Below are 27534 nucleotides of genomic sequence, written 5' to 3'. Positions count from 1 at the left end.
CGTTCACACGTTGCGTTTTGGTTGCGTTTTCATTGCGTTTGGAACGCATATACAACAGCTGATGTGAGGTAATTTGCCTAATTACATTACCGTTTACGTTTGTAAACGCAATGTTAACGCATGTGTTAACAAAACGCATGCGTTAACGCTGTGTTAACGCATGCGTTAACATCGCGTTTACGATGCGTTTTGTTAACGCATGCGTTAACAGTGATGAAATTAGGCAAATCACCTCTCCTCAGCTGTTGTATATGCGTTTCAAACGCAATGAAAACGCAGGTCAAAACGCAACGTGTGAACGCGCCCTGAGGATGGAGCCGCTCTCATTGCTGGAGATCCGCACCTGGACTTGTGCTATATAATTACCCATCATCCTTTGCGTCATCACCCAATCTCAACCATCTGTGTAGACGGGTCCCGCAGCAGAGGTGAGAGAAAGTGACTGCACAGGGAGACATCACATGACAGAGGGGACGCGTCCAGGACATGGATAATTAGGGGGACTAGGAATAATATGGGGGGGAGGCCCTGCTATGCACTTACTATGTGCGTAACTTATCCGTAACAAACACGAAATCTGTCTTATGAGAAACTTTGTATTTCCGTTATCATAAGGGCGTTCAGATGGAAGTGAAAAGAGAACCGTTTAAGTCCAAGGATAACAATAGGATCGTCTCTGAGAAAGAAGACAAGAAGGTGACGTTATCTATCACCGGAGAAACCCAATCCAAGAGAGAAGACTGCAAGAAGGAAGACAAGCAGGTGCGAGATATAGAGGGAGGCTGCAGCGTGGTGCACGGGGAGGGCTGCAGCGTGGTGCACGGGGAGGGCTGCAGCGTGGTGCACGGGGAGGGCTGCAGCGTGGTGCACGGGGAGGGCTGCAGCGTGGTGCACGGGGAGGGGAGTGGCGTTTTTGGTGCGTTTTTAAGCATGCATTTTCAGTCCGTTTAAAAACTCATCCGTTTTTTGACCGTTTACCATGCATTTGGCTGCTTGCAACCTGTTTATCTATTAAGATAATTGGGAAAAACTGACAAAAACTGTAGTTTTTCAAACGGTCTAAAATGTGTGGCATCACCCTTTAAACATAGGTTGAAGAACGTGGCTGCCGTCTTTCAAGAACAGACCATGACAGTGGTTCGGGTTGGTATTGCAGCTCAACTGTATAGAAAGTATTGGGGCTCAGTTGCAATACCAGCGACTACCCATGGATAGATGTGGCGCTGATTTTGTAAGAAAGCAATCGTGGTTTTCAACCTCTGGATTGTGGGGAGTAGAAAAGCGAGATGGTAGCTGCGAGCAATGCAGAAGGGAAACCATCGCTCCCTGATCCTGGTGGGTTGGAGACGGTTTGTGGGGTCCTTCTACTTTGGCGCTCACTGTCTTTGAATTTCACTTGGGGTGCGGTCACGCTGTGTGTTTTTAAGTTTTTAAAACAGCATGTGCTGTTTTTGCACATTTTACCAGCCGTTTGAATCGGTTTTTCTTCATTTTCTGGTAGTGAAAGCGGCTGTGAGAATGTGATCGTCCCATGTACCCTCAGAAACGCAATTCAGTTTCTCCCAATCGCTAAATGTTATTGATCTGGGGCGATCAACGCATGTTCTTCCAGTAAAGAATACAAAACATGTTCCTGCTCTAAAGTGTTGTGTGAACGAGGCTTTAGTCACCACCCAGAACAATGGCGCTGCTGGACTCCTCCCACTGATCGGATATTATAACCTATTGTTATGAATGTTGCCAAATCTTTCAGTAAAAAGAAACAATGTATAGAAGTTGTAATGTGCTGTGTGTATCTTTTTGTTTGCTCCCTTTCATCTTTTCCTAAAGGACAGGACACCCACAATGGGGACGTCTCCAGACCCTGAGCTGTGGATGAGTCTTGATATTTCTTTCTTCTCTTTTCTTTTGCTCCTATAGAAGAAAAGCTTCTTCCTGTGTCCCAAACCGCCGGTCCCTGACAAAGCTGTGATCAGCCCAATAACCCAAAGAGGTGAGGACCTTGTAGGTCCCTGGGGTCACATCTGACGTCCCTGAAGGGGCTGATCCTTGATTCTATATCTCACAGGCCTAATACGGAGGGATCTTCTCCTGACGTCTCCGGAGCGTCCGATCCCAGTGAGTGTCAGCTCTTGTGGCCCAGTTTTGAAGGACACTTGGGACGAAGCTCTATCTCACACCATGATGAAGCTATATATGAATACAGAACAAGATTACACCATTGATATCTTCTCTCGTATGATGGTGAGAAATGTGTCAAATGTCAGAACGCAACGTTTTTCCCCTATCTTATTGCGTCTATTCTGCTAGAAGCGACAATCCAAGCACGTGCTCCAGGCGGTGGACATCCCCGAGGCCGTGACCCCAGAGATGAGGACGGTGCTGGTGAACTGGCTGGTCCAGGTCCATGTATGTACCTCATTACCATCATAATGGCTGTTACCTGTCTATACAATGGCGATATAGGAAAAATCTCGGATTCTTTTGATTAGATGAGAATTTTCTGGTCTTTTTGCAGGAGATGACTCTTATCTCAGCATTAACATTCAACTTAATCTGCCATATATATTACATTTCTTCAATTAGATAAACATTTTTTTTTTACCTGATCGAAGATAATTTCTCATGAATGTTGTCATATGGTCCCTTAGAAACAAGACGGTGTCCTTTGATACAACCACCCCTGCTGGAGTGATTGCACAAAGAAACAAAAGGCTTTTGTATATAAGATGTCTGGGAGTTACTGCAGGTCCAGAATCCAGGTGGTCAGGCAGGGCTCTATAGCGCATGTCTGGCCACCGCTGCTACGAGTGCGAGGTGGTCGTATCCAAGGCTGCTATCCTGTTTCTAAGGGACAAAATGACTACATTTATGAGAAATTATCTTCACACAGGAACTTTTTTGTTTGTCCAGTTTTGTACGTTTTTAGCACAAATTTTTTTTTTATCTTTAATATGAAGAAATTTTTCCATGTGGTAAATGAATTAAATGAAATGTGAATGCCCCTTTAAGGAGGTCTTATTCTGCGCTGGGGGATGTTTTGTTGCCTTTTATCTAGATAAGATCTGACCTTTTATCTATCCATACAATGTACTTGATTGTGTCCTAATGTCTTGGAGCAGGAATTTCTTGACCTGCACGAGGAGACGCTCTATCTGGCCGTCTACTTAATGAATTCCTACATGAAAGTCCACAAAATCCAAACCCTTTTTCTCCAGTTACTGGCCGTCAGCTGCCTCTTCATTGCCTGCAAGATGGAGGAGAAACTTATTCCTCAGGTCTGTCCAATTCTTTATATTCTTGGATACAACCTTTCACCAGTTTTGACTGCACAAAACTACTCGCCCTCCGGTATCTCCTGCAGGTCAGGTATGAAATGTCCTTTTTAGAAATCTCACCCGTTCACCCATAAAGAATCTCCTCCAAAGTCATGTGAAAATGGGATGAGAAGAGTCATATTTGCCTGAGATGAGTCATGTTTGGTGAGTGCAGGTAAAGTGTCGCTTTAGACACCCCCATCTTCTCTTCTGTAGCACCTAGAAACTTTTTTTTTTTTTTAATCTTTAATATGACACCAGGAGCAAGTTTGTAGGTGCTATAGAAGAGAAGATGGGGGGGGGGGGGGGGGGGGCTTCTGAAATGACACTATCCCTACAACCATTAAAATTGACTTCTCTCATTTGAAATGGGATGAGAAGAGTCATATTTGCCTGACTTTGGGGTGGGATTTTTTTTATAAGTAAACCGGTGAGATTTTTACAAATGAGTGAATTCTAGGAAGGACATTTCATCCCCTTCCTTGTGGGGTAAAGCCTGGTGACGGGTCCCCTCTAAGTAATCTGAATGAGTGATTGTATATTGTATTATATGACCCACGCTGTGCACTTGCCTCCCCATCACATGTCACATATAGAGTCGGGCAGATGGTAAAAAATTAGATGAGCAGAAGCCAATATCCAGTAAAAAGGGGAAGGTCACTGTATGAGATGTAACACCCTGATGCTCCACTAGGAGGAGCAAAGATTCCTGTAAATCAGAGGTCTGGGCTATGATCATTGCTGGTATGTCATTAGCTTTACAGGAAACCTGACCTATGGGAAATGCAGTGCAGTCTGCAGGCAGAATGTTATAGAGCAGGAGGAGCTGAGCAGATTGTACAGTGTCCTATCTGCAGGCAGAATGTTATAGAGCAGGAGGAGCTGAGCAGATTGTACAGTGTCCTATCTGCAGGCAGCATGTTATAGAGCAGGAGGAGCTGAGCAGATTGTACAGTGTCCTATCTGCAGGCAGCATGTTATAGAGCAGGAGGAGCTGAGCAGTTTATACATAGTGTCCTATCTGCAGGCAGCATGTTATAGAGCAGGACCTGTAGGACTTAACCTCCACTTGTCTTGAGATGAGGGGGATCATGTTTTTTTGGGTCCGGTGCCTCCCATACATATTGTCGGATTGAAGGCTAGAAGATGGGGGCATCTACTTGCCGGATTGGTTGCTTGGCCTCCAATGCAGCAATATGGACGCAATGTCCCGACCCTAAAGTTTAGGATCCGCACGTCTCTACTCGTGATCTGAGCTGAATGTTTCTCCTGCAGCCGGCGGATCTCTGTTTCATGATGGAAGACGCTTTCAGTAAGAAAGAACTTCTGAAGATGGAGAAGAAGGTTCTGTATCGTCTGAGGTTTGAGCTCCAGTATATCCAACCTCTGCATTTCCTGCGCCTCCTCTCTATTACCGGGAAGTGTCCCGAAAATGTAAGTATAGACGTCACCCAGGGCCACAAAAACGTGAGCACCCCATACACATCACCCCCAGATACCGGGAGCGATCTTCTCTCCTGCCGGAATAAATTGACAATTGGGCGGGATTGTCCCTGATCAAGTTTAATGATGAAGTTTTTATTGTTGTGCTTTGAAACGCTGAACCTTTCCCCCTTCAGGTGGAGTATCTTGCCATGTACTTCATGGAGCTGACCCTGCTGGAGGCTGATGGAGCGATGATTGAGCCGGCGCTTCTGGCATCCAGCGCTTTGTCCTTGGCACAGATGGTTTTCCAGGAATCCGGGATCCTGAGTCCTGATCCGGGGGGACAAGTGCCGCTGTACTCCTACAGGTAATGGCGTTCGCTTACTACTTGGATGGAAAACAGTCACTTTCTTCCCCAATATTAGAGACATGACTGTAATACTGCACACGACCATTAGACAATGGGGGCGCTGTTGATTTGGGTTTGTCTGATCCTACACATCCCCTTTAAGGTCCATCCTTTGTCTATTATCCCAGTGATGCAGATTTAATCCTCCCGCGTCAGCTGATGGGACGGGCAGCGCTCCGGGCCAGGTCCGATTCCAAATCCTCCTGGAAAAAATATTCCCGTGGTCAGAGACACAGAGTGAGCACCGGACCGGCCATGTCCAGCCCCAAACACCTCTCCCGCTGTATAGGCTTGTTATAGCCCAATGGCTGCGGAGCCTAAATGGGCGACAAATAGGATTTTATGGCAATCCCAAAAAAATAATGGGGTCCCCTCTGCCAAGGGATTGGACAATGAAGAATCTGTGACCCTATGGATGTAACCCGGACTGAACTGCAAGAAAATATCTTTTATAACAATCAGATCCTGCCACAAATATTGTACAATATAAAAAAAAAAAACATTTTTACCGGTATTTTTTAAATTGTATTTTCTAATATGTGAGGGTTTTTTTTTTTTTTGTTTTTAGGGAAAAACCGTTTATTTATTGTATGTGAATTATATAAAACCTGTAAAAGAAATCCATAAAAATAATAAGCTATAAACGGCGCGTGTCTAATAAAGAGAATATTTTATGTATCTATAAAGTCTCCTAGAAGGTTTTTTTTATCCTGAAATAAGTGGGGGATCAATCCAAAGACCCCCCCCCCATGCTCTGTACTAACAGCCGCCCCTGCACAGAACTTACTGCAATCTTAACACCCTCAGCCCTTTTCCAGGGGGAGAGGCAGACAGTGTAACAGCCTGTGAAGCTCCAGCATGGAGGAGCTCTGGTAACACCCCAAGGAACCGTTTAGAAGGAAGGAGACCATGGATAACAAATATAAGAAGATTACCACAGTCACGGTGCCTGGATCTATGAGTTTGTTGTTTGCAGTGTTGGTCTGCCGACTTTAAAAATGCCTTTGTCAGCATTCTGAATCATTTCAGTACTTTACAAAACTTGATTTCACATTACTTGGCTCCATGGCAGTAGCATGTGGTGAGTCCCAGGGGTCTCCTCCCCACTATCCCCCTGCCTAAGGGAGTGGAGGAAAGGAGACTGAGACACAGGCACGTAGGTTGCAGCTGCCCCTCCCACAAACTCGCCACAAGCTGCTGGCCGGGAGCCAGGTAATGTGAAATAAAGTCTTATGAAGTGCTGAAATGATTCAGCATTTTTAAAATCCGCATAGCAGTGGGGACCTGTCACCAGTTAAAAAAATGACATTCCTGGTTATAGGTTCGCTCCTAAGGGTGAATTTAGTCCCCATCTGGATTTTGAAATGAAGGCCTTACTGATATGACATGTTGTGCAGCACAGTACAGCCTTAGGGAGAAAATTCTGTGGCCGCTGCGTCCGTGACAATCTGCGTAAGAAAACAGAATCGTTATTGGACCCGCACAGTGAACTCTGTAAAAAAAAAAAAAAAGGTAATTTTATCATTAAAACCCTTTAAAAATGCTCTAAAATTAGATTTCACAAATGTTACGCGCTCCAAAATATACAATGTGACGCTGCAGATCAGCTCCGCCCATTCTATGCCCGACGTGCGCCCGTACAGCGGGCACCACCACATGTGGGGGATCGGCACTCAGCAGAAATTAAGGATCAAAAATGTTATTGTACTGTCCAAAAATATTACAACTTGCAGACCGCAACTTAACCCACATAAAGGGTTAACAAACTTCTTAAAGTGGGGGTCACTTACAAGTGGAGCAGGTCCTTTATGATTACAGGTTTTGGTTATTTTCCCAAAAATGTGAAATTTGTCCCCAAATTCTGAGCCTCATCACATTCTAGTAAGATGCGTGGAATGTTAACAAACCGTCCATCATAAAGCAGAGATCTGGGAAATGTAAGTTATTTGGGCGCTGTGACTTATCTGCGTCAAAAGTAGAGCATTTAGAACTTTGAAAATAAAGAATTTTTCCAAATTTTTTGCCAAATTTCCGGGGTTTTTTTCATAACTAAACACAAAAGATATCATCCAAATTTTGAAACTAATTTAAAGTACAATGTGTCACAATCTCAAAATCCCCCGAATATTTTAGCGTCCAAAGCTACAGGCACTTATAGTGACACAGGGCAGACCTGAAAAATGGGGCCGCGTCCTAGATGCCATAATAAGCTGAAGGGGTTAAAAAAAAAAAAAAAAACACCAAATTCCGCATTAGTTACGTCTGGGCATAGAGGGCTCCGAGAACAAATAAGTAGATTTTTTTTTTTTTCATTTAAAGTATTAAAGAACTTTTTATTTCGGGCGGACGGAGCAATAAAAATGATTCCAAAACCCAAACTGTGTCCTTCTTCATTTTTATTTTTTATTAACTTTTCTTCCACTGCCGCTACACTGCTCAGCATATCTCAGCGGTTATTGAATCTAATAGTGAAGACTGACACAGGCAGAGACGTGAGAGAGAAGAATCTAATGTAACCGTATATGATACAGATGTATCCGTTGGATCTCAGTAGCTGCTAATAAGGATTATTTTTTTTAGGTTTTTCTTAATAAAACCTTTCTATAACGAAATCTTTTTGAACACTCGAATAAGAGAACGTCACCTTCCGATATCGGAGTGTATCTTTTAGTTCTCTGTTTTGTAACGTTGTGTCGTGAACGTGATTGTGCATTGGGAATCGTTGATGAATACTCGAGGGGTTAAGAAGAGATGGCTCAGCTGTGGTACCCACAATGCAGTGGGGGATGGACTCGCTCTCTCCTCCTCCTCCTCCTCCAGCATCCTCAGCATCTCTGCCGTCCATCCCTTATGCACAGAACGTACATACAGAGGGAGAAGGCGCTGGGGTACCCCCAGCATGGACCCCCGCCAGTGAGGGCAATGGGGGACCCCACCGGTGTGGGGGGTGGGAGAGTCCAGGCCAACCCTGAGCCCGAGATGGAGGCCAGGATCCAAAAAGCGGTGGAGTTCAAGACCGAAGGCAACCGCTGCTACAAGGACAAAAAATTCCGGGATGCCATAGGCAAGTACCACCGGGCCCTGCTGGTTCTGAAGGGAGTCCACGAAGACGGCGAGGAGAGGAAGGCCAATGGCGGAGCCGGCACAAGGCTGACGGAGGCTCAGAAGGTGCGGGTGGAGGCCACCGAGGTCGAGTGTTATGACAGCCTGACGGGTAGGTGGTGGCGGAGGCTCCGCTGAGGGGGAGGACGACTCATTCATGTGGAAGTGACAGAGATTAACCCTGTGAATTGGGAGCTGGGGGGCGGCTCTGGGGTCCTTTGTGATGGTTAACCTTTTCTTTGCCATGGCGGGGGAAGGGGGGGGCACAATAATGACACAATGTACCCTGTGGTCTGCGGGTAAAGAACAAACCTGCAGCTTCTCACCCCAGGACGGGGGTATACATATCATATATACAGTTATATAGTATACATATTATCTATACATTTATATATACAGTTATATAGTATACATATTATATATACAGTTATATAGTATACATATTATATATACAGTTATATATACAGTTATATAGTATACATATTATCTATACAGTTATATATACAGTAATATAGTATACATATTATCTATACAGTTATATAGTATATATATTATCTATACAGTTATATATACAGTTATATAGTATACATATTATCTATACAGTTATATATACAGTTATATAGTATACATATTATCTATACAGTTATATAGTATACATATTATCTATACAGTTATATATACAGTTATATAGTATACATATTATATATACATTTATATATACAGTTGCATAGTATACATATTATATATACATTTATATATACAGTTACATAGTATACATATTATCTATACAGTTATAGATACAGTTATATAGTATACATATTATCTATACATTAATATATACAGTTATATAGTATACATATTATATATACATTAATCTATACAGTTATATAGTATACATATTATCTATACATTAATATATACAGTTATATAGTATACATATTATCTATACATTAATATATACAGTTATATAGTATACATATTATATATACATTAATCTATACAGTTAGACAAGATTGTAGGGATTCCGACCACTTTGGTTTTGATAACTATATTAGTTGTTCTCTAAAATTTAAAGTTAACATATATTATTCCAAAAGCAGCGCCTCCCCTAGCCCTAGGCTGTATCTGGTACTGCGACTCATCCGAACTCAAGTACAGAAGTAACTACAGTACAGCTGCCAAATCACATCCAGAGGACATGATAGGTTGTTCTTATCCCATAAAACCCCCAAAATGCAATGTAGTTCCCAAATATCACCCATCCCATTACCCCCCAATGTCAACACCAACAACCAAACAACATTATATCACTGCTCCACTGCAAAAACAACCGTGATAAATTATAAAGAAAATACAGTCAGTACATATAATAGTACCAAGTAATACAGCCATATACTGTCTATATAATATATAGCCAAATTATACTGCCATATACTATCTATACATAAAATACTGCCATATACGGTCTGTACATAAAACATAGCCAAATAATACTTTTATATACTGTCTCTATATAATATATAGCCAAATTATGCTGCCATATACTATCTATACATAAAATACTGCCATATACTGTCTCTACATAAAACATAGCCAAATAATACTTTTATATACTGTCTCTATATAATATATAGCCACATAATACTGCCATATACTGTCTCTATATAATATATAGCCAAAGAATACTGCCATATACTGTCTCTACATGAAACATAGCCAAATAATACTTTTATATACTGTCTCTATATAATATATAGCCACATAATACTGCCATATACTGTCTCTATATAATATATAGCCAAAGAATACTGCCCTATACTGTCTCTACATGAAATATAGCCAAATAATACTGCCCTATACTGTCTCTACATGAAATATAGCCAAAGAATACTGCCCTATACTGTCTCTACATAAAATATAGCCAAATAATACTGCCATATACTGTCTCTACAAAAAATATAGCCAAATAATACTGCCATATACTGTCTCTACATAAAATATAGCCAAATAATACTGCCATATACTGTCTCTACAAAAAATATAGCCAAATAATACTGCCATATACTGTCTCTACATAAAATATAGCCAAATAATACTGCCATATACTGTCTCTACATAAAATATAGCCAAATAATACTGCCATATACTGTCTCTATATAATATATAGCCAAATAATACTTTTATATACTGTCTCTATATAATATATAGCCACATAATACTGCCATATACTGTCTCTACATGAAATATAGCCAAATAATACTGCCATATACTGTCTCTACATGAAATATAGCCAAATAATACTGCCATATACTGTCTCTATATAATATATAGCCAAATAATACTTTTATATACTGTCTCTATATAATATATAGCCAAATAATACTGCCATATACTGTCTCTACATGAAATATAGCCAAATAATACTGCCCTATACTGTCTCTACATGAAATATAGCCAAAGAATACTGCCATACACTGTCTCTACATAAAATATAGCCAAATAATACTGCCATACACTGTCTCTACATGAAATATAGCCAAATAATACTGCCATATACTGTCTCTATATAATATATAGCCAAATAATACTGCCATACACTGTCTCTACATAATATATAGCCAAATAATACTGCCATATACTATCTGTACATAAAATATAGCCAAATAATACTGCCATATACTGTCTCTACATGAAATACAGCCAAAGAATACTGTAATACACTGTCTCTACATAATATATAGCCAAATAATACTGCCATATACTGTCTCTACATAAATTATAGCCAAATAATACTGCCATACACTGTCTCTACATAAAATATAGCCAAATAATACTGCCATACACTGTCTCTACATAAAATATAGCCAAATAATACTGCCATATACTGTCTCTACATAATATATAGCCAAATAATACTGCCATATACTGTCTCTACATAATATATAGCCAAATAATACTGCCATATACTGTCTCTACATAATATATAGTCAAATAATACTGCCATATACTGTCTCTACATAATATATAGTCAAATAATACTGCCATATACAATTTCTATATAATATATAGCCAAATAATACTGCCATATACTGTCTCTACATAATATATAGCCAAATAGTACTGCAATAGACTTTCTCTACATAAAACATAGCCAAATAATACTGCCATGTACTGTCTCTACATAAAATATAGCCAAATAATACTGCCATATACTGTCTCTATATAATATATAGCCAAAGAATACTGCCATGTACTGTCTCTACATAATATATAGCCAAATAATACTGCCATATACTGTCTCTACATAATATATAGTCAAATAATACTGCCATATACAATCTTTATATAATATATAGCCAAATAATACTGCCCAAATGTAGTCTCTACACATAATACTGCCAAATAGTACTACCCATATGCAGTTACTATATATAATATAGCCCATATACCGTCAGTACATATAATGCTGCCCAAATACAGTCAGTACCTAAAACCTTTAGCTGACTATATAACAATGCATAGGGGTTATATTATACTATACTGCATAGTAGTGCCATATAGTGCTCATATAACACTGCTGTAGAGGATGGTCCATAGTGTCCGTCATGTAAACCCACCATCTGGCAGGAGACACATGTGCAGGTTTTTGTGCAGTTTTTTGTGCCAGGAATGGATCCAGCAAGTGGGAGAAGTACAAGTCCTTCCATTTTAATTCACTTCTGGCTTTGGCTCAAAACCTGCATCAAAAATGGTTACGACTTAACGCTGCTAATATAATGTCTTACTGCGGTAAGTCATGGGGGGGGGGGTGGGGGGGGGTGCATAATACCGCAGCAGAATAATCATCAGGTCATTAACCAACAGATTTAATATCTTGGGCAAATGAGGAGCAGATAATGCTGATGATAGTTTGTACGGGATTCAGCACATAGATCACCACTCAATGACAGCAAGCAGAGATAGAATGAATTTATACTTTATAGGGAACCTGTCATCAGCTTTTACCCGATTAAACGACCCGCCCCACAAGTAAGGTATGAAGGGTGTGAAATTTCACCTATTTACCTACGAAATAATCTCCTTCAAGTCATACGCAGATGAGAAGAGAAGAGTCATATTTTGTTGAGTCAAGTTTAGAGGCTACTGCATTTACATGCCCCTAAAGTTGGTTCTATAGCACCTAGAAATATGCTTTTGGTGTCATATCAAAGATAAGAATCTAATCTTTCTTATTGATTCAGATATGGACAGTAAAGAAAAAATGACTTCAATTGGATCTTTATCTACAGCTCAAATGTCTAACTATGTCTTTAGCTGCCTGTATCTCCAGGTACTACAGTGCCAAAGATGGGGGCGTCTGAAGTGACAGTCCTCCAGCAGCCTCTAAACTTGACTCATCTCAGGCAAATATGACTCTTCTGCTTCATTTTCACATGACTTTGGAGGTAATATTTTATGGTGATTGGTGGTGAGATTTCACATAGAAGATGGAATTGTAGAAAGGAAATTTTAAACCCTACCCATGGTAGTTTAACCCCTTGCTGAAAACCAATGTTGCAGTATGTTGGCATGTGGCAAGGGGTGTATGGAAATGCTCACAGGATGAGCTTTCTCCATACAGACCCGGCGTTTGCTGCATATTGCAGAAAACACTCAGCATCAACACCTGCAATCGGTGCTTGCAGGTTGTGTGCAAAAACGCCATGTACTGCTATACTGTAGTATGGTAGTATCTGGTAGGATCGATCAGAACCACCGAGGGTTAAAGTACCTTAGGGGTTCTAAAAAAATAGCAAAAAAATAAAAATAAAAATTTAAATTAAACAACCTAAAAGTTCAGATCACCCCACGTCCAGCTAAGCCTCGAAGATGATATAAAAATAAACCATAATAAATCATAATCACATCCCAAAAATCCCAATCTATCAATATATAAAAAACGATTATTCTCATCGCTGAACCCTCGCCAAAATGTCCGAAACGACACTTTTTTTGGGCATTTTGCAATTCTTACAAATTGATATAAAAAGTGATGAAAAGGTTCTACATTCCCCAAAAAACACCGTCACGTCCAAAAAAACGTGATGATTTACGCAACTTTAGGCGCCAAAGTATGAAAAAGTTATTAGTGTCAGAATACGGCAAAATCAAGATTTTTTTTTTTTTTAATGTACAAAAGGTTTAGATTTTTTAAAACTAATATAAATCAGATATCTAAAAATACCCAAAGACTATAGGACACGTGTGATTCGGGGCTTTGGGGCGCACAGTGAAAGCCGTAAAAACAGAACCCGCAAGAAAATAACGTGAAAACGTTTTTCGTCAAGTTCACCGCATTTGGAATTTTTTGGACTATTAAATACCTTTAGTCCGTACAAAATAAAAAAGTTATGGAACGGGAGCAAAAAAATGGAAAGGCGAACATTAAAAAGGGCATTGGCATGAAGGGGTTAATGGGTATTAAATCTGGTGACAGGTTCCCTGTCTGCTGCAGTCAGTGTGACTATAGGGTCTGCTGTAGGTAGGTGCCCCCTATAGGATTGATGGATGGTAATAACACGTGGCCCCTGGTGATTGCCCCCCACAGCGTGTCTGCTGCAGTCAGTGTGACTATAGGGTCTGCTGTAGGTAGGTGCCCCCCATAGGATTGATGGATGGTAATAACACGTGGCCCCTGGTGATTGCCCCCCACAGCGTGTCTGCAGCAGTCAGTGTGACTATAGGGTCTGCTGTAGGTAGGTGCCCCCTATAGGATTGATGGATGGTAATAACACGTGGCCCCTGGTGATTGCCCCCCACAGCGTGTCTGCTGCAGTCAGTGTGACTATAGGGTCTGCTGTAGGTAGGTGCCCCCCATAGGATTGATGGATGGTAATAACACATGGCCCCCTGGTGATTGCCCCCCACAGCGTGTCTGCTGCAGTCCGAGCTGGTGAACTACGAGCGGGTGAAGGAATATTGCCTGAAGGTGCTGGAGAAGCAGAACAGCAACTTCAAAGCCACGTACCGCGCCGGAATCGCCTTCTACCACCTGGGAGACTACGGCAACGCCCTTCTCTATCTCAAGGAAGCGCGAAGCCGGGAGCCGACAGGTAACAGCACAGATTTACCCAAGAGACACTAATTAGGACGATAACGAGCGGTCGTAGTGGTCAGTGGCCTGTAGTTGAGACCTTATTGTTAGGTTATTTCACATTTTAAAGCAATGATCCACGTAAAAGAAGAAAAAAAATTAGCATCTAGACCAGTGATGGCGAACCTTTTAGCTGCCGAGTGCCCAAATTGCAACCCCATACCCCCCTTATTTATCGTGAGTTGCCAACCAAAAATTCAAGCGGTAACTTATTGCTCCCTGATCTGCAACAACTTTCGATCATATTGGCCTCCTGAGGACAAGATGGAAAATTTGCATAATTTTAGCTTCTTTCCAGTGTCCCCCTGTACTCAGAGAATCGTGGGGCCAGCAGAAGGTCCTCGAGAAATAATTCGGCCCTGTCTACTCATTCTCCCTCTTCCTACAGTCCCAAGAAGCGAAGTCAGTGTCAAAATATGACTGATAGCAGCATCTTTTAAATTGCTTGGAACTGCAGGAAGATTCTTTGAGTCCTGTCTGGCTCTGAGTGCCGCATCTGGCACCCGTGCCATAGGTTCGCCACCACTGCTCTAGACCATTATTAGTTACAGCTGAAGCCTGTGCCGACTGTGCGGACCCTTAGTAAATGAGCCCCAAAGTCTCTTTATTAGACTGGACTTGGACTGAAGAACTGGTGCAGTGTCCATTCTGCTTCCATAGGTTCATATGAATGAGTAATGTGTAATTCCTTAGGTGACCATGTGGTGGCGCTACAGGGAAAGTGAACACTTACACCCCTGATATATGACAGATTCCTGGGGGCCCTAGTAGGAGAGATCCCTCCAATCAATAGAGATCGTCTGAAGAACCCACTCCAATCATTTTTGCCATATTTGTCACATCTATTTTAAAGGGGCTGTTCACAGAATAGGGTATAACACGCTGATTGGTGACAGTCCAAATTCTGGGACCCCTAATTTGAGATCGGGACCCCCTCCAAGCTCGCTAATGGGTGGAGTATTAGGAATAGCATGCACCCTGCCACTCCATTCAATAGTATGAAATAGCTGAACCCAGCGCTGGGGTTTCTCTAACGTCTCCATAGACAATGAATGGAGCTGCTCCCCCCATTAGTGAAAATGGGATCCCAGCTCTCGTGATCGAAAAGAGTCCCAGCAGTTGGACCCTCACTGATCGGTTAGTTAACCCTCTCCCTGTACATAGGGGATAACGTAAATACTTGATTAAACCCCCTTTAAAGGAAACCTACCATGTGATGTGATGCAGTATGAAGCAAACATACCCTGAGACTGCTGTAGCTACACTGATGCAGGAACGTATCTTGGTTAATATTTGAGCTGAGTGGTTTTGCTGATAAAACAGATATAACATTATGATAATGAAGCTCTGTGGCTGGTTCAGCGCTTCTCCTAGCTGATGAGTTTTTCTCTGCAGGAGAGGAGGATGCAATCACTCTTCTCCCTGCCAGACAGAATAATCAATTGCTGCACCATTCCCCAGCTGTTGTGTATGAGTGATCCAGCTTTGGTTGATTAGTCATGCTTGACTAACCTACATTTGTAATTACAAGCTCTGTGATCTAGGCAGCCAGTCTGACCCAGCTTTCCCAAGGTCCTGAATGATATAATTGTTTTTTCAGCCAAACCACTCAGCTCAGGGATTAGACAAGATATGTTCCTGCATCAGTGTAGCTACAGCATTCACAAGGTATGTTTCCATAATGCATCAAATCACATGGTAGGTTTCCTTTAAGACAATTTTTCCCATTTTCTCAATAAGTGAATCCGTCTTATTGTATTCGTCCTTTGACCTTTATAAAATGTGACTTTTCTATTTCTGTTTCCATGCAGACACTAACGTCCTCCGCTACATCCAGCTGACAGAAATGAAAGTGCAGAGGTCATGCCAACGGGAAAGGAAAGGATTTAAGGAAGTGATTGGATAGCCCAACGTTCCGCCCGCTCCGGCCCTTCACCAGACTTGTATGTAGAGATGCTGTGAGTGAGCGCAGTGCCCTGCTCTACAGTCTTTCTCTCATCAAGACCCTCCCCCGCAAAATCTAGAAGAATAATGCAGCTCTGGCACTTTATATAAATTATTTAAGGAAAGAAGATTATTTTCGAAATCTGCCTCTCGACTACCTATAGCGTGTCGCTGCATGCATCAGGCGTGTATGTGTGTGTTTCTATAGGTAACACACACATAGATATAGGGAAGGTGCGTATTTGGATGGGTCCTGCTCAGTAGCTCCGGAGGCAGCATGTAAAGGAAGCCCCCAATCTCCGCTCTCATCCGCGCCCAATAACCAGGATTCCCCCAAAGTGTCAAAACAAGAAAACCAAGACCCGATGGGGATCGGAGACGGTCATGTCCAAACATAAGCCTCTCCCCCCACCTCCCACGTGTCTACATTATGCCCAAATCTCCAGGAATGATCCAGAAAACGGATGTAAGTGCGATGCCCGATCCGGTATAGTCATGTAACGCCACCGCCGCCTCTGCTCCTTCTATCTTACGCTTTGCACTTTTTCGGCAGAAGCGGGAATCATCCATCAGACAGACCTTCTCCCTCCTGCCATACGAAGTGACATCGTGGCTCGTTCTTCAGTCTCAGAAACATAAGGATGTTGTGTAGGACTTTCTTTTGTAAATAAAAGCCAACAAACGCGGCCGCCGCGGTGATTCGTTATTTTCATGTAAAGTATCAAGTGATCATTGTGTAACAACGGAATTATTGATGGTTCACATATGGCACCAGTTTCCCTCTGTTCCGATTTCATTCAATCCTATAATACGTAAAGTGTTACGTCACATGGGGCCGCCCCTATGCAGAAACCAGAATGTTGCGATTCGGCTATACTCACCCTATGGGTGCAGATGGGCGCATCCAACGCACCTATAGGAAAGAACCTGTCGAACTGAACGTGTCCTTAGGTTGGTTGTGCACAACTGCAACTAAACAGCCAAATATGATCAAAACTGCAACAAATGTATCAAACTACAAGACGAGACAAAAGTTTCAGAATCAACAGAAGAAATGACATATCTGATACCCCAGGAAGTAACGGGTGAGAAGATTTATCTTTTAGGCTATATCCGGAACAACGCTGCCACCATATTGGATCATATTGAAGACCGGAATCAGTTGCCCCAATCAGGTCTTCAATATCTCTTGTAGTTCAAAAGGGATCAACACAGAAAGTAGCAACAACAACTGAGGACGTTCCCTGTGATACACTGTATCCATGGGTGTAAATCGGAGCGGCAGGGCCCCATAGCAGACTTCTGAATGGGGCCCCCATTCCACTTAAAAAATCATACATATTTGTATACTCACACATTTATCGCGGCACAGTGCATTGTACACGTACAATGCAATTTTGGTGAACTCCAGTGGAGGGGTAAGTAAATGTGCCCCTATATGCTGCACATTGTACAGTATAATGGGGCACATTTACTTCACCGAAAATGCGTTGTCCGTGTATAATGCGCATATAATGCATGTGTCGCTTCCCCGCTCAGGTCCCCGGAGTTCCCCTTCTTCTTCCTGGTGCATGTAAGTGCATTGTCCGTGTATAATGCGCTGTGCGGGGAGTCACTAAGATCCTGCGCCCGATATCCTGCATGCGTCGCTTCCCCGCTCAGGTCCCCGGAGTTCACCTTCTTCTTCCTGGTGCATGTAAGTGCATTGTCCGTGTATAATGCGCTGTGCGGGGAGTCACTAAGATCCTGCACCCGATATCCTGCATGTGTCGCTTCCCCGCTCAGGTCCCTGGAGGTCACTTTCTTCTTCCTGGTGCATAAGTGCATTGTCCGTGTATAATGCGCTGTGCGGGGAGTCACTAAGATCGTGCGCCCGATATCGTGCATGTGTCGCTTCCCCGCTCAGGTCCCCGGAGTTCACCTTCTTCTTCCTGGTGCATGTAAGTGCATTGTCCGTGTATAATGCGCTGTGCGGGGAGTCACTAAGATCCAATGCTCGATATCCTGCATGTGTCGCTTCCCCGCTCAGGTCCCCAGAGTTCACCTTCTTCTTCCTGGTGCATGTAAGTGTATTGGCCGTGTATAATGCGCTGTGCGGGGAGTCACTAAGATCGTGCGTCCGATATCCTGCAGGTGTCGCTTCCCCGCTCAGGTCCCCGGAGTTCACCTTCTTCTTCCTGGTGCATGTAAGTGCATTGTCTTGCGACACAATTTGAAGGTTTAATCCCGCGATCAGTCCGAATCAGTCGCATCGTCAGATGGTCGCCCCCCTATTTGTGTCGCATGAAAGCAGCGCAGCTGCGACATAATCCTTGCGCAGACACCTGTTACATACCTGTCCAAGCTGTGTAATCCCCGAAAAAAGGTCAAAGTGTGACCCTTAGTAAATGATCCCCATTATGTATATAATATGTATATAATATCACTTTTCACTCCTTAGTGTGTCAGGTTGGATGATGGAGCCCATGACATTACGGGCCCCATAGCAGCTGCCATGGCTGCTACCACTGCAGTTACGCCCCTGACTGGATTCAATCCTTATCAATCCTTATACAGATCCGATTTCTGTTCTGTTCTTCTTCTATTATCCTACTATGACCATCCATTGGAAAAACCTCCCCTGGATCCAATATGGCGGCTTTCTTTGGGTGTTCTAGACATAACCTAAAAGATAGACCCCCTCACCCATTACATTCGGGGGTGTCAGGTGTCCTGGAACAGTATCATAGTCGCCCATATTTGCCGGAAAAAAATTTGTCTTTTAAGGGAGTGCGGTGGAGGGGGGTCATCATCCAAGTCAAACATATACAGAATGCAGGTAAGTGTCCATCAGTAACGTCTCGTTGTGTCCAGTGGTCGTGGGTTGTACATGACTCTGGTCCCATGTGATGCTCTGGGTTTTCCTCTCCTGCCTGAGTGTGTAATATCCTAGAGGTGTGATCCATCTATATATCTATATACACTTCAAACATTTTTCATAAAAGGAGTCAACAACTGTAAACGGTCACTAACTTTTCAACAAACTCTGAACAAATCAATAGTTTGGGTTATGACAATAAACTGAGCATAAAGATCTAATAAGGGAAACGTTTCTCTCTGAAAGCTTTGCTGAATTTTGTCTTGCTAGCTAGAGGAAAGAGGAGGAGGAGCAGTGAGTCACAGCAGCTAGCTCTCCTTCCTCCAGTGGAGCACCATCTATGGAGAGGAGAGGGGGAGCAGTTTGTCACAGCAGCAAGGTCTCCATCCTCCAGTGGAGCACCATCTATGGAGAGGGCAGGGGGACTAGTGAGTCACAGCAGCTACATCTCCATCCTCCAGTGGAGCACCATCTATGGAGAGGGCAGGGGGAGCACTGAGTCACAGCAGCTAGGTCTCCATCCTCCAGTGGAGCACCATCTATGGAGAGGGGAGTGGGAGCAGTGAGTCACAGCAGCGAGATCTCCTTCCTCCAGTGGAGCACCATCTATGGAGAGGAGAGGAGGAGCAGTGAGTCACAGCAGTGGGGTCTCCATTCTCCAGTGGAGCACCATCTATGGAGAGGAGAGGGGAAGTAGTGAGTCACAGCAGCGAGGTCTCCATCCTCTAGTGGAGCATCATCTATGGAGAGGAGAGGAGGATCAGTGAGTCACCGCAGCTAGATCTCCATCCTCCAATTGAACAGCATCTATGGAGAGGGGAGGGGGAGCAATGAGTCACAGCAGTTAGATCTCCTTCCTCCAGTGGAGCACCATCTATGGAGAAGGGAGGGGGAACAGTGAGTCACAGCAGCGAGGTCTCCATCCTCCAGTGGAGCACCATCTATGGAGAGGGGAGGGGGAACAGTGTGTCACAGTAGCTAGGTCTCCATCCTCCAGTGGAGCACCCTCTATGGAGAGGGGAGGAGGAGCAGTGAGTCACAGCAGCTAGGTCTTCATGCTCCAGTGGAGCACCATCTATGGAGAGGGGAGGAGGAGCAGTGAGTCACAGCAGCTAGGTCTTCATGCTCCAGTGGAGCACCATCTATGGAGAGGAGAGGAGGAGCAGTGAGTCACAGCAGCTAGATCTCCTTCCTCCAGTGGAGCACCATCTATGGAGAGGAGAGAGGGAGCAGTGAGCCACAGCAGCGAGGTCTCCTTCCTCCTGTGGAGCACCATCTGTGGAGAGGAGAGGAGGAGCAGTGAGTCATAGCAGCTAGGTCTCCATTCTCCAGTGGAGCACCATCTATGGAGAGGGGAGGGAGAGCAGTTTGTCACAGCAGCTAGGTCTCCATCCTCCAGTGGAGCACCATCTATGGAGAGGGGAGGGAGAGCAGTAAGTCACAGCAGCTAGATCTCAATCCTCCAGTGGAGCACCATCTATGGTGAGTCACAGAAGCTAGGTCTCCATCCTCCAGTGGACCATCATGTATGGAGAGGAGAGGGGGAGCAATGAGTCACCGCAGCTAGATCTCCAATGGAACACCATCTATGGAGAGGGGAGGGGGAGCAATGAGTCACGGCAGCTAGATATCCTTCCTCCAGTGGAGCACCATCTATGGAGAGGGGAGGGGGAGCAATGAGTCACAGCAGCTAGATCTCCTTCCTCCAGTTGAGCACCATCTATGGAGAGGAGAGGGGGAGCAGTGAGTCACCGCAGCTAGGTCTCCAATGGAACACCATCTATAGAGAGGGGAGGGGGAGCAATGAGTCACAGCAGCTAGATCTCCATCCTCCAGTGGAGCACCATCTATGTAGAGGGGAGAGGGAGCAGTGTGTCACAGTAGCTAGATCTCCTTCCTCCAGTGGGGCACCATCTATGGAAAGGGGAGAGGGAGCAGTGAGTCACAGCAGCTGGATCTTCATCCTCCAGTGGAGCACCATCTATGGAGAGGGGGAGCAGTGAGTCACAGCAGCGAGGTCTCCTTCCTCCAGTGGAGCACCATCTATGGAAAGGAGAGGGGAGCAGCGAGTCACAGCAGCTAGATCTCCATCCTCCAGTGGAGCACAATCTATGGAGAGGAGAGGGGGAGCAGTTTGTCAAAGCAGCTAGGTCTCCATCCTCCAGCGGAGCACAATCTATGGAGAGGAGAGGGGGTGTAGTGAGTCATAACAGCGCGGTTTCCATCCTTTAGTCGAGCACCATCTATGGAGAGGGGAGGGGGAGCAGTGAGTCACAGCAGCTAGATCTCCATCCTCCAGTGAAGCACAATCTATGGAGAGGAGAGAGGGAGCAGTGAGCCACAGCAGCGAGGTCTCCCCTGAAAGTGGACAGCAAATTACAGAGGGGAAATATAGATCTGCAATGTTTGTGTGAAGGGAGAGCCCCCTTTGTTCTAGGCTCGGGGAGGGGGTGTTCCAGAGCCTTTCAGGACCCTCTTTGATGTTGTTATATTAAGACCATGTAGAAATATATCCGGATATTCACACAGTCACCTACATGACATGAACTGGCTACAGACCCGAGCGGTAAAATTCTTTATTAATACTTTAGTCACCATTAAGACGACAACGGATGGAGCAAGTCGGGGGGGTGCACCCTTTATCTGCTGGAAATCACTACATTCTGCCTACGGCCATGCTACAACGGATCATCAGTCAGTGATTCCCAATCAGTGATTCCCAAGATTCCAGCGAGGTCTTCGGGCCCCCCGGGGCAGGGCAGATGGTAAGGAGACTCGTAAAGGCTCAGTCATTTTCACAGAAGTCAATAAAATAATCACATCCTGATGTATAGAAGGGCCGGTCATGTGACATTTGGGACGCGCTATGGTCGCCACACTTGTTGTTCCAATTCAACCGCTCACGAAAATACGAATTAAGTGAGCGGGGGGGTCCACCCCTTCGTTTATTTGCTTTTTTTGTTTTCTTTACACCCACAAAATACATTCATAAGAGCCGCCCCTTTGTTTCCCGGAGCAGCGGTTGGATAATACTTGGCGCCGATGGTCACGTATGTTAAGACACGTCCGCGCCCATATTATAATAAGGGTCAGTCTGGGGACCTGCCCCTCCACCACACAAGGGGACAGTGTTGTCCAGTCTCTGTCCCTCCACCTCCATGTCCAACAGGGTCTCCTCAACTCCCCCAACCTGGAGACCGTCCGTGGATCCGCTAGAACTGGCATCTCCTCCGCTGCCGGATGGCGACGAACTGTGAGTCCGAGAAAGGGAGACAAACTTCCAAGGGTCCAAACGAGGTCGACTAGAAGAAGGTCGAGGCCGAGGGGCGAATTCCAGGGTGGTGGGCCGTTCTACGGATAAATCCTTGTCCAGGGGTTTACGTCTGGCCGGAGCAGGGAACACAAAGTGCGGGTCTGGAAGGCGAGGAAAAGGAGTGTGCTCTTTGGAACCTGCGGGAATACAAAAAGATACATTTTTCATGGGTTGGGATACATTAGGTATCGGAAGAAGCGCAACAATGTGAGCAACTTATACAAGGGCCAAATGGTGACCACTAGGGGACTGGGTCAGAGTATCCTCAATATTATCAACTACCAAAAGTGGCGCCCACGGCTTCCAGATGGGGATGTAGACGTGCATGGTGAGTTACATTGTACGTACAATCCAGGCCTGTGGCTATTGTATGGTTTATATACAGAGTAAATCCTCCTATATAGCAGCAGATCTGAATCTATACAGCAGATAACCCTGAGCGTATGGATGGAGCTGACACACTGCGACGAAGCAGATGATTGTAAAGGCCGGGGCAGTCTGCCAGACCACAGGGCACAAACCTCTTCCAAAAACAGAACAATTCTGTCTGCATCACTTCCCATTCTCCTACACACGGGAGAGGACAAAACACAGACGGCCCAAATATCTTCAGAGATACCCGCTGTGTGCACAAATTATATATGTACTATAATAGCTACAGGGTGCCCTCCATCATAAGCCTTGCCACTCAGAATTCTGAGAAAGCTGGGTATTAAACCATGAGGGAACTGTCCAATGAGGAGATTTCAGAAACTTTCCCTCACTGTACTATTTCCTATAGAAGATGTATACTATGACCTGTAGGTGGTCCTGACTACCACTTTTATGACAAAATTAGGTCGCCCATTCCCATCATATTAATATCATGTGATGTCACTTAGGTGCACGGCTCGATACATCACAGAGAGTAATCAGAGCTGTGTGATATAACGAGCAGTGCACCTGTGTGACATCACATGACCAGGGACCAGTAATTATCCACGGGAAGTAAACAATGAAGCTTCCTGTAGAATGACAGCAAGCAGATATATAGCAAACCTTGAGGAATTGATACAGAAAGTATTTTCTAAAATAAGATAATGGGGCACATTTACTTACCTGGTCCTGTCGCGATCCCTGATTCGGACAGTCCGCCGAAGATGAAGTCCGGTGCGATTCACCAAGATCCTGCGCCAGAGTTCCTGCATGTGTCACTTCCCCGCTGAGGTCCGCCGGAGTTCACCTTCTTCTTCCCGGTGCATGTAAGTGCATTGTCTTGCAACACAATTTGCGATGTTAAATCCGTCAGATCGTCCGACCGCCTGCCCCTCCCGATTTGTGTTGTGTGGACGCCGATGCGCCCAAATCCGCTCTGTACGACTATAATGTATTGTTTGCAGCGTAGTTCTGATCGCTTTGTGGGCGTCCTAAGGCTCCATTGTCCTTCCACTAGTTATTCCTCTGGCCTCTACTAATGTTTTATCATCATACACATCTCTTCCAAAATACAAGGAGACTCATCCCCCTGGAGAGCATCTCCTACCCCCAGGTTCACACTAACAATGGAGAGGTAGGACCACAACTGGCACCAATTGGGCTCTAAGTCAACCACAATGGGGCACATTTACTTACCCGGTCCTGTTGCGATCCAGCGGCGCGTTCTCCATCAAGGATTCGGGTTCTGCCGGGATTCAATAAGGTCGTGCGCCCGATGTCCACCAGGTGTCGCTGCTGCACTGAAGTCCGTTGGAGTTCACTGGAGTTCACCATCCTATCCTGGGTGCAGGTAAGCACAAATTCCGCGCTTTTTATGAATCTGTCGGGTTTTCCGACGGCAACGCCCCCCAATTTCCGTCGCGTGCATGCCGATGCGCCACAATCTGATGGAGTGCGCCAAAAACCCAGGGCAATTCGGCGCGAATCGGTCATTTTCGGGAAACCCAACGAAACATAGCGATTCGGGCCCTTAGTAAATGACCCCCAATGGTGTTCTGTACACAGAAATGTAGTTGTCTAGAGTTTGAGCAGAGTGTTTAAGCACTGGATGCCTGGACTGAAAACTAACCCATGTCAGTCTGTCCAAAGCTAAAGGACTGAGAGCAGTATCCAGACATTACTGACCTGTATCACACAGCGGAGGTGGGGCGCTACCATCTGACGGCGAGCGCCGGTGACCCCGTGTGACCTGCCGTATCGCCCCGTCAGATGGGGTCCTCCTGTGTCCTCTGGTTGCGGAGGTGTTGGCTCTGGTGGCTGTGACGTGTGTGGGGGTCAGTGATTGCCGGGGATTCTGCTTGAAGCTTTCCACTTTATAGTCCACCAGTGGGTTCCGGCCATCGCTCTGCTCCTTGGGGGTCTCCTGTGCCCCTTGTTGCTCACAGGGAACGTTATCACTTTCCAAAATACCCTGGTCACTGTCTGAGCGGATGAGAGACTTGGTAGAGTTACAGTCAGAGATGGAAGACAAGGAGATGAGGGTGACGGAGCTGGGGGGGATGACCGCTTCCTCCTTAGACATTGAGCGGTTCGGGGAGTTGGCGTTACGTCTCGGGCCTCTCGCCGCCCACTGGAAGATTCCCTTTCTCTTTTCTTCCTGAGGCACCAGTTCTGTGAGGTCCGAACCCAACGCCACGGCCGCTAAAAGGGAGGCGCACCCCAGCAGCACCAGCTCACTCTTCCTGCGGGACTGAGGGGTCCGCTTGGGACTGTCTGAAGAAGACGTCGCGGATAGGCTGGAGTCCTCCGCGTTGCTCTTGACGTCGCTCTGGAGGGGTAACGTGAGGTAGGACTGTGCGGAGTACGGGGACTGGGGAGCAGAACCCTCATTATCCGCATACTCCTCTGCAATCAGGAAACACAAGCAGGGCATGTGTTATGATTTTACTTTAATTTTAAGTAGATCGATAGATAGATAGATAGATAGATAGATAGATAGATAGGAGATAGATAGATAGATAGATAGATAGATAGATAGGAGATAGATAGATAGATAGATAGATAGATAGATAGATAGATAGGAGATAGATAGATAGATAGATAGGAGATAGATAGATAGATAGATAGATAGATAGATAGATAGATAGATAGGAGATAGATAGGAGATAGATAGATAGATAGATAGGAGATAGATAGATAGATAGATATGAGATAGATAGATATTTAGATAGGAAGGAGATAGATAGATAGATAGGAAGGAGATAGATAGATAGATAGATAGGAGATAGATAGATAGGAGATAGATAGATAGATAGATAGATAGATATTTAGATAGGAAGGAGATAGATAGATAGATAGGAAGGAGATAGAGATAGATAGATAGGAGATAGATAGATAGATAGATAGATAGGAAGGAGATAGAGATAGATAGATAGGAGATAGATAGGAGATAGATAGATAGGAGATAGCTAGATAGATAGATAGATAGATAGATAGGAGATAGATAGGAGATAGATAGGAGATAGATAGGAGATAGATAGATAGATAGGAGATAGATATGAGATAGATAGATAGATATTTAGATAGGAAGGAGATAGATAGATAGATAGGAAGGAGATAGATAGATAGATAGATAGGAGATAGATAGATAGGAGATAGATAGATAGATAGATAGATAGATAGATAGATATTTAGATAGGAAGGAGATAGATAGATAGATAGGAAGGAGATAGAGATAGATAGATAGGAGATAGATAGATAGATAGATAGATAGATAGGAAGGAGATAGAGATAGATAGATAGGAGATAGATAGGAGATAGATAGATAGGAGATAGCTAGATAGATAGATAGATAGATAGATAGATAGATAGATAGATAGATAGATAGGAGATAGATAGGAGATAGATAGGAGATAGATAGGAGATAGATAGATAGATAGGAGATAGATATGAGATAGATAGATAGATATTTAGATAGGAAGGAGATAGATAGATAGATAGATAGGAGATAGATAGATAGATAGATAGATAGATAGGAAGGAGATAGATAGATAGATAGATAGGAGATAGATAGATATGAGATAGATAGATAGATAGATAGGAAGGAGATAGAGAGATAGGAAGGAGATAGAGAGATAGATAGGAGATAGATATGAGATAGATAGATAGGAGATAGATAGATAGATATTTAGATAGGAAGGAGATAGATAGATAGATATTTAGATAGGAAGGAGATAGATAGATAGGAAGGAGATAGATAGATAGATAGGAGATAGATAGATAGATAGATAGATAGGAAGGAGATAGATAGATAGATAGATAGATAGATAGGAGATAGATAGATATGAGATAGATAGATAGATAGATAGATAGATAGATAGATAGGAGATAGATAGGAGATAGATAGATAGATAGATAGATAGATAGATAGATAGGAGATAGATAGATAGATATGAGATAGATAGATATTTAGATAGGAAGGAGATAGATAGATAGATAGATAGATAGGAAGGAGATAGATAGATAGGAGATAGATAGATAGGAGATAGATAGATAGATATTTAGATAGGAAGGAGATAGATAGATAGATAGATAGGAAGGAGATAGAGATAGATAGATAGGAGATAGATAGATAGATAGATAGATAGGAAGGAGATAGAGATAGATAGATAGGAGATAGATAGGAGATAGATAGATAGGAGATAGCTAGATAGATAGATAGATAGATAGATAGATAGGAGATAGATAGGAGATAGATAGGAGATAGATAGATAGATAGGAGATAGATAGGAGATAGATAGATAGATATTTAGATAGGAAGGAGATAGATAGATAGATAGATAGATAGATAGGAGATAGATAGATAGATAGATAGATAGATAGGAAGGAGATAGATAGATAGATAGATAGATAGATAGGAGATAGATAGATATGAGATAGATAGATAGATAGATAGGAAGGAGATAGAGAGATAGGAAGGAGATAGAGAGATAGATAGGAGATAGATATGAGATAGATAGATAGGAGATAGATAGATAGATATTTAGATAGGAAGGAGATAGATAGATAGATATTTAGATAGGAAGGAGATAGATAGATAGGAAGGAGATAGATAGATAG

At 43.7% G+C, this 27534-nt stretch overlaps 3 protein-coding genes across 4 annotated transcripts in view; 2 read left to right on the top strand and 1 right to left on the bottom strand.

Moving 5' to 3' along the window:
- The first annotated feature begins 314 nt into the window (after positions 1-314).
- Positions 315-5829, top strand: CCNP (cyclin P). The gene is made up of 9 exons (XM_072123325.1): positions 315-428; positions 616-762; positions 1921-1993; positions 2069-2244; positions 2311-2409; positions 3123-3278; positions 4593-4751; positions 4937-5109; positions 5280-5829. The coding sequence occupies exons 2-9, from the start codon at positions 625-627 to the stop codon at positions 5449-5451; spliced, it is 1146 nt and encodes a 381-aa protein (XP_071979426.1). The 5' UTR covers positions 315-428; positions 616-624; the 3' UTR covers positions 5452-5829.
- Positions 5830-7914: 2085 nt separating this feature from the next.
- Positions 7915-17016, top strand: LOC140077125 (tetratricopeptide repeat protein 9A-like). The gene is made up of 3 exons (XM_072124032.1): positions 7915-8365; positions 14163-14345; positions 16198-17016. The coding sequence occupies exons 1-3, from the start codon at positions 8002-8004 to the stop codon at positions 16290-16292; spliced, it is 642 nt and encodes a 213-aa protein (XP_071980133.1). The 5' UTR covers positions 7915-8001; the 3' UTR covers positions 16293-17016.
- A 4880-nt stretch (positions 17017-21896) lies between these two features.
- MAP3K10 (mitogen-activated protein kinase kinase kinase 10) overlaps positions 21897-27534 on the bottom strand; it is a 34294-nt gene continuing 28656 nt past the window's right edge. For both annotated transcript variants that reach the window (XM_072123153.1, XM_072123154.1), the window contains exons 10-11: positions 24601-25320; positions 21897-22637 (exon numbers count right to left, since the gene is read on the bottom strand). In XM_072123153.1, coding sequence (XP_071979254.1) covers positions 22243-22637; positions 24601-25320 — 1115 coding nt within the window. In that variant the 3' untranslated portion in view covers positions 21897-22242. The remainder of the gene's footprint in view (positions 22638-24600; positions 25321-27534) is intronic.

The sequence above is a fragment of the Engystomops pustulosus genome, chromosome 9, assembly GCF_040894005.1.
Source record: "Engystomops pustulosus chromosome 9, aEngPut4.maternal, whole genome shotgun sequence".
Classification (NCBI taxonomy): Eukaryota; Metazoa; Chordata; class Amphibia; order Anura; family Leptodactylidae; genus Engystomops; species Engystomops pustulosus.
Note: the sequence above shows the minus strand (reverse complement) of the source record. Positions and strands in the feature narration are given on the sequence as shown.

Coding starts and splice junctions, on each gene's coding strand:
- CCNP (XM_072123325.1), top strand. CDS start 625: ATGGAAGTGAAAAGAGAACCGTTTAAGTCCAAGGATAACAATAGGATC. Junction 3,279..4,592: donor AGGAGAAACTTATTCCTCAG/GTCTGTCCAATT, acceptor TTTCTCCTGCAG/CCGGCGGATCTCTGTTTCAT. Junction 4,752..4,936: donor CCGGGAAGTGTCCCGAAAAT/GTAAGTATAGAC, acceptor TTCCCCCTTCAG/GTGGAGTATCTTGCCATGTA.
- LOC140077125 (XM_072124032.1), top strand. CDS start 8,002: ATGCACAGAACGTACATACAGAGGGAGAAGGCGCTGGGGTACCCCCAG. Junction 8,366..14,162: donor GTGTTATGACAGCCTGACGG/GTAGGTGGTGGC, acceptor TGCCCCCCACAG/CGTGTCTGCTGCAGTCCGAG. Junction 14,346..16,197: donor GCGAAGCCGGGAGCCGACAG/GTAACAGCACAG, acceptor GTTTCCATGCAG/ACACTAACGTCCTCCGCTAC.